At 40.8% G+C, this 12,182-nt stretch overlaps 1 protein-coding gene across 2 annotated transcripts; it reads left to right on the top strand.

Annotated features, from left to right (window-relative positions):
- Positions 1-1,845: 1,845 nt before the first annotated feature.
- Positions 1,846-11,039, top strand: rnf167 (ring finger protein 167). Of its 2 annotated transcripts, XR_014569840.1 has the most exons (11): positions 1,846-1,985; positions 4,109-4,227; positions 4,356-4,436; positions 4,534-4,671; positions 4,760-4,847; positions 4,990-5,080; positions 6,845-6,950; positions 7,437-7,530; positions 8,259-8,339; positions 8,444-9,249; positions 9,281-11,039. XR_014569840.1 is itself a non-coding variant. In XM_083774785.1 (10 exons), exons 2-10 carry the CDS (start codon positions 4,135-4,137, stop codon positions 8,872-8,874), a joined length of 1,203 nt encoding a protein of 400 aa, XP_083630911.1. In that variant the 5' UTR covers positions 1,846-1,985; positions 4,109-4,134; the 3' UTR covers positions 8,875-11,039. The 2 variants fall into 2 exon arrangements, 1 of the variants encoding a protein (XP_083630911.1); XM_083774785.1 differs by having other exon boundaries at positions 8,444-11,039.
- The last annotated feature ends 1,143 nt before the right edge of the window (positions 11,040-12,182 follow it).

The following is a 12,182-nucleotide window of genomic DNA, read 5'->3' as shown; positions in this document are numbered from 1 at the left end:
ATTCCATCAGGTTAATAGTTTCACTGCAAAACAAACACAAGTAGTATAAGCTATACTGCACTCAACAATGTCCTGACATGGCATCAAGGTGAACAGCTCAGAGACCCAATACAAATAAAATAGGGAAAAAACATTAAATAAAGGTCAATACATACTTAACATTACGTGCACTTATAATATAATAAAAACAAACATTTTTACCAGGGTACGGAGAGCAGAGTGAAGCGCAATTTAAAGCCGAAACCCGTGCAGTGCACATGAGTGTGCTACAGCTACATCGTTACTTGTGACACTCGATATCAAATAGAAACATATCGGTGGTGCTGGAGCACACTCTACTCATTAGTCATTATACCTAGCCTGGCTTTGCCAGACACATAATGTGGATTCACTCATGCCTCCTCCCTGCTATGCGCGTATAAGTGAATCCTTGTTATTATCAGTATGGCCAAAGCCAGGCTACTCATTATAGTCATTAAACTGCAGACCTCTCAAAACAAACTGGTCGTGTTGCTTCACTGCTAGGATTTTCACCCAGAAGAACTCACCTAACACCTCATTATGCTATGGTCAAGGGTGGGATGGCTCAGGGTAGAGGGGTGAGGGGACAGGGTAAAGCAACTTGCAATGGGCCTGGTCTTCAAGATACACGAGAAAACAGAGATACTCATGTAAAGACACACACAGGAACAACACCGTAGTACCAGAAGAGCCCCACTGATGTCACTGAACCCAGTTTCGGCACAAAAATGGGGTCAAATTCATTCACCTGTTGTGCTGCCAGAATGTGGAATGCAAGTGTGACCCTCCTTCAAAACTGCTGTAAAAGAGCACCTATGGTGGCTGCACCATAGGTATCCCTGTAGCATTATTTTGTATAAATCTGTGCAACCACCACCATGCAGTTTTTTTTTGTTTTTTTTACATTATTATATTTATTTATTTTTATATATTCAGTCAATACAATTTGCAATGCATGTGGTCACCCATTTATCTCCATATATACCAGACGTTTTACATACCTATACAAACCTATGTGTGAGAGAAAATGTGGGTTCACTTACATGTAAGTGTTGGCAAAAAGTAAAGGGAACTGAAATCAGTGCTGCATGTATTCAACAGCTAGTAGTAGCTATAGTGTTTATAGTGTCATTCCTCAGATGGAGGAACCTAAGTAGCAGAAATATAACCAGAGTTATATGAATATCACATTAGAAGAGTAATAAACAAATGTGAAATTAAAAGCAATAAAATGCACCTGCCACCTGGGTTGCAAACCCTGCCTTCATGCAGTATAGCACCACCTCTTGTACATTTCTCCATTTCTGAGCTATGATTGATTATCTCATTGTGTCTTTGGTCATTATCCTTTTAGACGTAAGCCAGTTAATCTCTGGGGAGGCCTATACCCCTCTGAGTTTTATGAAAATCTGCCCATCCATTTTTGACTTATTTTGTTGAGACAAACACACAAACAGACATACACTGAAGTCAAGTATAGTCTATCTATAGGCTACTGTCTCCATTGTGCACCATCAAGGTCAAAAGTAGGCCTACTTCCTTTTTCAAGGTCATCAACAACAACATGTTCATTTGATTGTGAATATAGGTGAGCTATGAAGGGCTAAAATATATACACTATATTTTTAATGTATTATTTTATTATAATCATAGTTCACTTGTTTTCTGAAAATAACTGTCTGGAATCTGGATAGAGACATTTTCAGTGAGGAGTGTATACTTTCTAGGACTCAATGAAACCAGCAGGGGTCGCTAGTTGTCACTTCCCGTGTTTATGTTTTCCATCAGGATTTTCCATCCAGCCATATTTCCGGAAGTAGCAAGAAGGAAACAAACACAACAACAACACAAAGTTAGCAGAAAGAGGAAGCGATGCGGACCTAGCTAGCATTTAGCACTTCTTTGTCAACTAAAGAACATCATCTGGGCAACATTCGAACAACATTGAACAATTGTGTGTGGTGGTAAGTAGCTGAGCTGTAGAGACAAGTGTGACAGTTTTCTACCGACTAATATTTGACGATTTATCTAGCTAGAAGAAAATGTAGCTAACGTTAGCTAACCGTGTTAATCCGTTCCTTCACCTGCAGCGTGGATATTCACAACAGAGACTATTTCGAACCAGAGAGTATATATTAGCCCTTTCTTGGATAACGATAACTATATGTAATGATTCTAATAACGTTGACAACTTACAATATTAGGGATATCTCGCCCGTGTGTATTATGGTGTGTAGCGCTAGCCAGAGCATCTCTAATAGAAGAGTTAGGATATTGAGGGGGCAGAAATCGAGCGCTGTTCATGCAGCCTGAACTGGGACAAACTGGAGTTGGAAATACATTATTTTCAACGAGGGCGGCACAAATAATAGCAATTTTAGGCATGTGTGCAACATGACAACTATTTTAAAGTATTGCACAGTAACAACTACGGTCTCTGTAATGTTTATGTTGTACGATTACTACAAAACAATCTAAAATAAAGGGATTTAAGATCATTGACGCTGGGCTGTTGCCTGGATCCCGGTCCAGGACTTGTCCCAGTTTGTTGTCCCCATTCTCTATGTAGGAGAGCCGCCATTGGACTGGCCCCATGAAGTGAACGGAGTTTTCGTAACTGTCTTACTCTATGGCGCTAGCTAGTAGCTCCTGCTACCCGTGTTTTTGTTCTCGAGACTGTGCTGGAGTGTCGTTGAATGCTAAATATTCAGCTTTTTTGAACAGGTTTTTAAATAGAATATTTGTGTTGAAATATTTACTGATTGTTACAGATGAAACTTGAACGGCTGCGGGCCATAAATACGTAAGTGTTCAACAGCACAACCTCAGTAATAATCTGGTTTTCCTCAGATGGTTTGTTCTCGCTCGGTTCTAAGCATGAAAGGGGACGGGAGGGAGGGAGCAGTGTTGCCAGATTTTGCGAGAGAAAATAACAACCAGGTCTACGAAAACGATTACAAAAGAAGCGACTAGGCCACGTGATTGAAGTATTTATTAACAGTTTGGAGAATTACAGTACATTTCAAGCACAACTCAATACAAAGACTGTTAACTGTGGACGACACCATAAAACATTACACTTGTTTACAATAGGGTCCACCCTTTTTAATTAATCAGAACATTTAGAGATACAAATATACACTTCTATTATAATTTAAAAAAAACAGGAAAATCATCATAAAAGTAGGTAAACTGATAAGAAACAAACGATGGGGGTATTCAGATTTTACAGGGGCCGGTTTCGAATTGCAGCTATCCGTAGGTGCCCTTTGAGAGCGGTTTTGAAGGAGTCAAGGGATTCACATGTCTTAATGACTTCGTGGTTGGGCATTCCACATTTTGGTGGCATAGGAGCGAAATTAATTTAGTCCCTTGTTTGTGCCGAATCTGGTTTGCACTTTGCACATGGTTTGTTGACCTCCCTGTCTGGTGTTGTGGGTGTGGACTTCGTTGGCATTAAGGAAGTGTTTAGATGGGTATCTTGGTGGTGTAGCGAATCTTGTGTCAACCCTAAGCCATTCCAGTCTGTCAAAATGGGCAGGGGTGAGGTGAGGCCAAGTAGTAGCCTTACCAGTTAGTTCTGGGAAGTCTGGAGCCTTGTTTAAATTTACACCGTAAGGTGTGGTAACTTTGTTTAGTCAAATTGATAACTTAAACATGAGCAGAGCACGCCTGAGCATGCATTGTTTGTTGAGGTTTCCCTAGCCCTAGTCCAGTGCTTATAGTGAGACTCACTAATGCCCTACCGGACACGCCTCCACTACTCTAGGAGTTTTCCCACTGCCGTGCGAGGGTTTAGAATTCCCTGAAGATAAACAAAACGACGTAGCTACTCACTGAAACAAAGCCTGCTAGACCTTGGTAAAAGTTTATTCTCAAAGCTGGGTGTCTCAGTTCCCCAGCTTCTCTCTAAAATGCACTTTGTGCCATTTTAATAAAGTAATGTACCGGACAGAGTCATTTTTTCCTGGTTGCGCCCTGCACCGATCCAGTGGGATGCATTTTATTTCATGACAAAAATGGTGCATTTGATGAGCCCCTTTTGATGAGCGATACCTGTCTTATGTAATTGCATCCTTCTTCACAGTTAAGTGCAACCACCAGTGAGCAAGAATGGTGTGGTGCATGGGAGCTCGATTGAGTGTCCTAACACTGGCCTTGTGCTGTACACTGGCACCCTCACCCACACATGCCTATATCTATGCGGTGAGTAATCTCATTATTCTCATATATATATATATATATGTATATATGCTGCATGACCTTTACTTCTAATTAGAATTAAACAAATGTTTTGGCACCATTACATTATTTGTCTCGCTTCTTTCTTTTAGCATTATAGCAATATGACCTCCATGTTGTTTGAGGACCTTCCTGCTTTGTTTGGAGCTGCACTGCCCAAAGAGGGACTTATGGTACGAGTGGAGAAGTTAAGAAATAAACACACAAGCATGTGGCATCTGATCTGTTCTGTATAAATATAACCGTTTTCATTGTCATTGTGTCCTAAAGGGTTTGTTGGTGGAATCCCGTCCTCTTAATGGCTGCACAGCAATAGAACCTCCACCTCCACTGTCGCCAACTAGTGATGTCAATGTTACTAAATACATAGCTCTCATCAGGCGCTATGATTGTAATTTTGATATAAAGGTCAGTGTGGTGAATGACATGTATTCCTAAATATGATGTATATTTTTATACAACATACACTGGAATAACACTATGCCTAATTTTTCAGGTACTCAATGCACAGCTGGCTGGATTCAGTGCTGCAATTGTTCACAACATGTATTCGGACACTCTGCTTAGTATGAACTACGGCAATGGTTAGGCTTCTTTCTAAAAGTTCTCACGTTTTTTGACAACATTTTGTTTAGAGTTTCCTGAAATAAGACTGCTACCATCCAAGTTTGTCTTCCTAATGGTTTTATAACCAATCGTGTGTGGTGTGCCTGGATATGTTTGCAGACACCATTGCAGAGCTGATTGACATTCCGTCCGTATTCACCAGCTTCTATGCCTCCCAAATTCTCAGGAACTTCATCATTCCGGAACCAGGGTAAAGTACATTATACAACATTAGGACTCTAAATCAGAACTGATGAAAGCTAATTATTTCATCAAATATGCTAAACTTATGAGGAAAATTAATAATTGTGGAGGTAATTCTGTCCACACCCGGTCAAACGGTTTGCATGATTAACCCCAGCAGACAGACAGAGACCCTCTTCTAGATGCAGGCTAACGCCTGCAGAGACACACAGTAAAATTGTCAGGCTGCTAACTAGGGATGGAGCTTGTTCATTTTTTTTAATTGATAACAATCACCTTATCGAGCAGGCTTATCGAGCTGGGTCCTTATCGAGCCCACTATCAAGCATTTGCTATTATTTTGTGGAAAGCTGGGAGACAATACATTCTGAACAGAACCTTATTTTTATTGGCCAGTTCAACCCAGTTGTGAGAGTTTGTATGCCATGACACACGCGCCGCACACACACACACACACACACACACACACCGAATATGCATATCTTTTCTATAATCTTCTATTTCTTTTAACCAACCAAAACATCCCTTGCACTACATTTTACTAGGGCCTTGAAAGAAAAAGACAGTATTTTTCTAACGGACAGGGAACTGTTAATTGTGTACCGTCACTTTAAAAGCGTAATGTATACTTCATCGTACGACGGTGTCACACACCGAAAATAGCCAATAGATCTGCCTTACGATAGACTGAGAAGTCGCACATTGAATTATTATTATGGCAGGGAGGGAGTTTTGAGTTTCCCAAACATATTATGAATTGGATTATAAATTATGCCCAGTCTTGCTGGGCAACAAGCACCATATTCCGCTTGCAGCAGCTGATGCTCCTGTGTTGTTTCGACTCGGTGCAGAGATGCAAAGGTATCGCATTTGGGTTTAATACAATGCATTATTGACAGATGCCTAATGCATTGTCGAAATGTTCCCTTTCGCGCATGTACTAATTAAGTTAACAACTGTGCTACATTATTGCATTTAGCTCCCCTCTTGTCTTTTTAAACATGTAACCCGTTCCACCATACTTCCACGGTGCAACCATAACGCAACCACCCGTCGCGTCTCGACCCCCTTGACACCGTGGCCCAGTCAGTTTAGAGCTTGCCCAGTTTAACTTTGAAGAGAGTGAAAAATAAAGAAAAACTAAAGATAGCCTACTTTGACAGCCCTTGTGAATTCAAATTTCTGTTAGTAGCAAACTGCAGCATGTAAGCCGCCTTTGTTTTAAATTGTCCCCCATTCGCAAGTCGGCAAAACCGTTCACACCTATCGGCTGGAGATGCGCTAACCACCCCCTCCCCCCCGTCAATCATTTAATCCATGCTACGCGCCTGCCTCTTATTATATAGAGAGCGGCCCATGGCGTCAGCTGCTGCGGCTATACCCGATAACAGGCTCGACAAGCCAAAAGCGTATTGATACTCGGGTCTCGATAAATGCCGAACCGGGTTTGTAATGTACCCATCCCTAGTCAAAAACGAACCCGTGGCAGGTTAAAAATCACTCGTGGCTCCCGGCATGTGCGGCGGCTTGAAACGAACCTGTGGCGGGTTAAAATTCACCGGTTTGGGTTGGGTTAGGTTTTTGGATTGGTGTCGGATTAAGGCCTATCGGACTGTTAGTACACTGTAATGACACTATACTGTATCATGGGCCTGCCGTGATTTATTTCTTAATTACATTCTAGTAAAACCTTGGTATTATGATTGACATTGGAATGCTTAGCTTATATTTTTCCCTGTACAAAACCTGATGTTGTTTATTTGGTTTGCAGGGCCTATGTGATTCTCAAGCCTGAGTTTGCTTTTCCACTCTCATACTATCTCATTCCGTTCACTGGAGTGGTTGGCATGATCATTCTTGTGATGGTTGTCATCTTGGTAAGTGCATCTATTTGTTCACTATGGGACTGGGCAATTAACAGATTATTTAAAATGATCTTATTGATGATCTGATTAACCACTGTATTACTCCGTTGTACAATGGTGGCGTGCAGAAATGGCTCAAATAGACTATCTACAAGCTTACAACGTGTCGCAATGTAACACATTGTGAGCTCGTAGCTATTTTACCTTTTTGTTAAACTACCATTCATTAATTGTAATTGAGGCAAAAGTTTGAAATAATTGTATCACCCAGCCCTAGTTCAGTGTTGAGTGAACCACAAAAAGTATAGGGTATTGCTTTGTTTTTGGGACCATTTTTGGTATTAAAAATCAGATTTGTTTGATTCAGTGGACAAACTTCTGGTCCCAAAACTAAACGTGAGACCTTTTTATCGTCACTGAAATATGTTGTTGGCCGCTGTAATTGTGGTATCGTCATGGCATCATCAATAACATGTCTTCTGTCTTCACCTGTTTCAGGTTATACGTTGTGTACAATACAGAAAAAGAATGAGGAAAAACCGCCTGTCCAAGGAACAACTGAAGCGGATACCAATCCATAAGTTTAAAAAAGGTGACAAGAATCTGCTATAATATTTAATTACTTTCCGTAATTCGTTTTTCAGCCATCTCAAAACAATGCTAAAAACTGGAGGTGGATACTTTAGGTGGACTGTCGCAGGAATGCACCGATATGGATGTCTTACTCGTAATTGGTCTGAATACATTTTGAATATAGTGATTGTAAACACTCTTCATATTTTTTTGACAGTTTTGGTCTATAAGAGTATTCTTATGAAATTTGGCAAAAGCACTATGTACCTTTTTGCTAACTTTTTATTACAAGACAATTATTGTATTGAATAATCCATTCCAGATGATGTAGTACTTTATTGTCAGTTTGCACTGAAATTTGTCTTGCGACCCAGCTAGTTTCAGATAGTTTCCTTACCTTCATGTTAAAGAATTATCTTTAGATCACCCACTGTATGTGATTATCTCAGGAATGTTGGTTGACAGGAATTCTAAGTCTTGTCTTATGAATGCAGCCAACCAGGAATTCTTGTATTCAAATTTTCTTTGCTGATGAATGAGTGAATGCAAATGGACACTTTGTGTAATATTGGAATAATGTATAGTTTATGGCGACATAATGCAGACATATATTTGGCTGCATTATTTGCGTCTGTAAAGTTTGCTGTTCATACTTGAATATTAATTCGCCAGTTCCATGGATGGATTCATAAATGGTGTGATTTGTCAAATGCAGTGATACTTAATTTCTAATTTGTCATCTGGCAGGTGATGATTATGATGTCTGTGCCATCTGTCTGGATGAGTATGAGGAGGGAGATAAGCTGCGGGTTTTGCCCTGTTCACATGGTAATTATGAAATTCCATCTGTATGCGTGTTGTGTATAAGTGTGTCTGAAAACTTAAACAAAGGTTTATCCCACATTTCCCACAATTGTTATTTTTCTCTACAGCCTATCACAGCAAATGCGTCGATCCGTGGCTCACACTGACGAAGAAGACTTGTCCAGTGTGCAAACAGCGCGTCACGCGGCACAACCCGGAAAGCTCGGAATCCGACTCTGAGGAGGACGTCGGACGAAGTGGGGAGGACGAAGGGGTGGGAGGCGAAGCGGACTCGGAGCGTACCCCACTCCTTCGCCCCTCCAACCCGGGATCACCCACCGACAGCCCAGGGGCATACTCGGCCACCACCTCCACCACAGTGACCACTGCCCAGTGCCTCGCTTCCCCTGCTCACTGCGACTCCCCCATCCTGGGCTACGAGGGCTACTACTCCCCCGAGGACACGGACTCTGAAACGGACGAGGCGGAGGCAGAGGACAGCCCCCCCACCACTGATGACACTGCCCAGCTCATCGGTAGGGGTGAAGTGGGTGTCTGAGGGCTCTCGTTAGCTCACTTTGGTCCTACTTGATGAGGGGTTTTCGGGGCCGCATTGTATGGCGTTCTCACACTACAGTTTAGAGGAGTCTGTAGATTTGCGGTAAAGGAAACACTTGCCACTTTGGCTAGTAGTAACACAATTCGTTACCCCCAATGTCCCAGGAGGCCTGCATCTTTGTACTAAAACACACAATCATTAAATATAGTTTTTTTTACTTATCTGCAGGCACACAAGCACTGGCACCAGCAGTATGCCTCACTTCCCTTAATGCATGTACTTATTCCAAATTCACTCCACCTGGCTTAACCACTAGTGTTGAACAAAATAAATGGGCCATCATATGGTCCTCAGTAATAATGCTGTAAATGTGCTGTTCAAATGATGGCTAGTAGGATTTGATGAGGCCTGGTGTTAAGGTGCAAATGGGTCGTGTAGCTAAACAGATTGTATTTTGTGGTGGTGATGCTGCCAAGGAAGAAGTCAGTCAAGGTTCTAAGGGAAACCTTGTCTGTCTATGTGTGGTCTCTGGTTAGTCCAGCTCAAGAGCTGATTCATTGTTCAATACTTAGAAGTAGTTTTTTGTAATTCGCTGAATCAGCAGTTGGTAATGACAACATGCCAATGGAGAGGGAATGTTTGTCATTTTTTAATTCAATTTTTTTTTTAATCAACTTTTAAGGCTACATTTCAGTTTTTATGAAATGTCTTCTTTCTCTAATATGTGATCCAACAGTAAATGATAGAATATGACAAATACGTTGTATATTCCTGCTGCTTCTTTTACCTTGTAATGTGGTAAGTCTAACATTTTATCTTTAGCTTTATCCGGTTTGTCAAGTTGAGCAAACTCAGGATTAATAGCATATATTAAAGGTCAGTTGGTGTGTAAATGAATCATGTCATTACAAATAGTGGGTTTTTAATCGCATAATGGTTATTTGTTTTTGTTCTTTAGCAATATAATGTGGATACTATTATAGCTTTCCATGTTTATACAGACTAACAGCTGTTGGAGACAAGGAAGTGTTTTAAAAACAGTTTTTGCCTTATATGAGTGTCACAAAACTCTAACTGCAGTGTGCACTTTTCACATGATCAAACAGCAGGTGCCATTCAAGCTCCTGATAGCAATTTGATCTTTGATTTTAAGGTCACAATTTGACTTCAACTCATCATGGGTTCTTCTTGGATGCAATTGTTTTTATTTTATTTTTGTCAATTTGCATGACACCATATATGTATGTACAGTATATGTGCGTATGTTTGTACACACACACACACACACACACACAATGTAGTGTGTATGTTTGGAATAGGAAGGGATGTTACTTTTTTTAAATTTCTCTTTTGAATAGCTTAATGAACATGATATAATATAACTATATCTCAAAATACACTCCACGTTTGTGCAGGTCGAAAGAACGTGAACTTATTTGCTTAGGCCTAAATTGTTTCTGACACCAATGCGGATATCGGTGAGTGAAGTTATGTTTGCTGTAAACCTGAGCGATTGGGAAAGCTGACATGCATGCAACCATTGGCTCAGTAATGAGTCAGTGCTGAATACCTTTATGCTTGGCAAGTACTGAAAACCCAGCCAATATCCCTGCAACACATCTCCAAATAGATATGCTGCTGGCTATGTAGCCTGTTATAGGTAATCTTTTGTTTTTTCCTGAAATGTAACTTTACTGTTAATGTTGTGGAGTGTTCCCAAAGCAAATAATGTTCACATATTAACTATTTACATGTGAGCTTTACTTTGTTTAGGTTTAAGCACTTGTTCAACAAAGGGCTATTTAGACCTGAGGCCGATTCTGAAAACGACTTCTAAATCCTGACTTAGTTTTCTGAAAAAAATGTTGCTCTCGCAACAGCTAATGTTTGAAAGGTATAGTAACGATTAGGTGTTAAGTGAGTTACGGAGGGGAACCAATGCCAGTGTATAACATTCCAGCTTTATTTCTTTGCTAATTATTGATACAATTTCCATGCATTGTAGAGTTGATTGAGACTTACGTTATACCGCCATAGTTCCACTCTCACTAGATGCTGCCTATCTGCAGTAATTCACATGTCTTCTGTACTGTACAACTTTTATTGTTCCTAAAAATCAACTGTTACCTTTTTGTTGAATCATAAATGAAGTGATCCCAAATTGACCATGTTTGTCTTTTTTTAAATTGATTAGAATCTGCCTAAATGGATGTGTAACACAAAATGATTATATCTATTCTATATTGGAGAAGTTGTACCCAACACATGGCAAGAAACCCAAAGCCACAACAGCTACGTCGCTATTGCAACACCCACAACACCATCTTACACACTACACCCACACACACTCACACGGCAGTGACGTCACACACTTACCTTCGCAGTGTTGCAACGCTATCTCCTATCGCGCCGAACGCCAAAACTCGCACACGCACGCCTGGCTTGCACACACACACACACACACACACACACACACACACACACACACACACACACACACAGGAATAGCCATGCAGGCTATACGCGGCGCCAGCAAGACAGGACGTTATAATCTTGAGTTTCATTAAATAACTGTCTTTCTCCGCACGTGCGCACACAACATTATTCAAGTCAAATGCGTAACGGCGATTTACCCACGGAATTATTATATATATTCATCTATACCAGGGCTGCCCACACTTTATTTTACTTCAGAGCTACTTTCAAAACAACCAGCTCATATACCCACCAAATAAAACTATCATCCCATTGCAGAAAATAGTTACAAAATGTAATTGAGGCTACATACAGTGGTGTCCCCTTCGTCTGTACCAGGCTGACTTCTATAGGTTTTGAAAGGTAAATTATTTTTTATTTTTTTTACCCAGGGAAGTAGCTGAGCACATGCAGGTGCTCATTTTCAGCAACGCCCTGCACATCGAAACACACACACACACACACACACACACACACACACACACACACACACACACACACACACACACACACAAAATGTCATGTCAAAGGTACCTCTGGAAGCCACACCTCTGATGGGTCGGGTTTAGTCTTAAGGGGTGTGTTTTTTTCACCCACTGTGTAATACAATGAATGGACGGTAGGTGGCAGTAGTACAGAGGCCAGAGAAACTATAAGACAAACGCACATGGAATGGGAAATAGAGCGGGGGAAATGGTAGGGTTTTTATTTTTGGTATTTGACTTTGCTACTGATGATTGTACGCAACAACAACTATTGCATTGTGTGTTTGAGCTGACAGGCCCTTTTTTATGTCAATCAATCAAGTCATCTCAGGTCATCTCAAGCGGCAG

The sequence above is a fragment of the Protomyctophum parallelum genome (assembly GCF_964188405.1).
Source record: "Protomyctophum parallelum genome assembly, chromosome: 1".
NCBI lineage: Eukaryota > Metazoa > Chordata > Actinopteri > Myctophiformes > Myctophidae > Protomyctophum > Protomyctophum parallelum.
The sequence above is the reverse complement of the archived record's forward strand: the minus strand, read 5'-3'. Positions and strand labels throughout refer to the sequence as shown.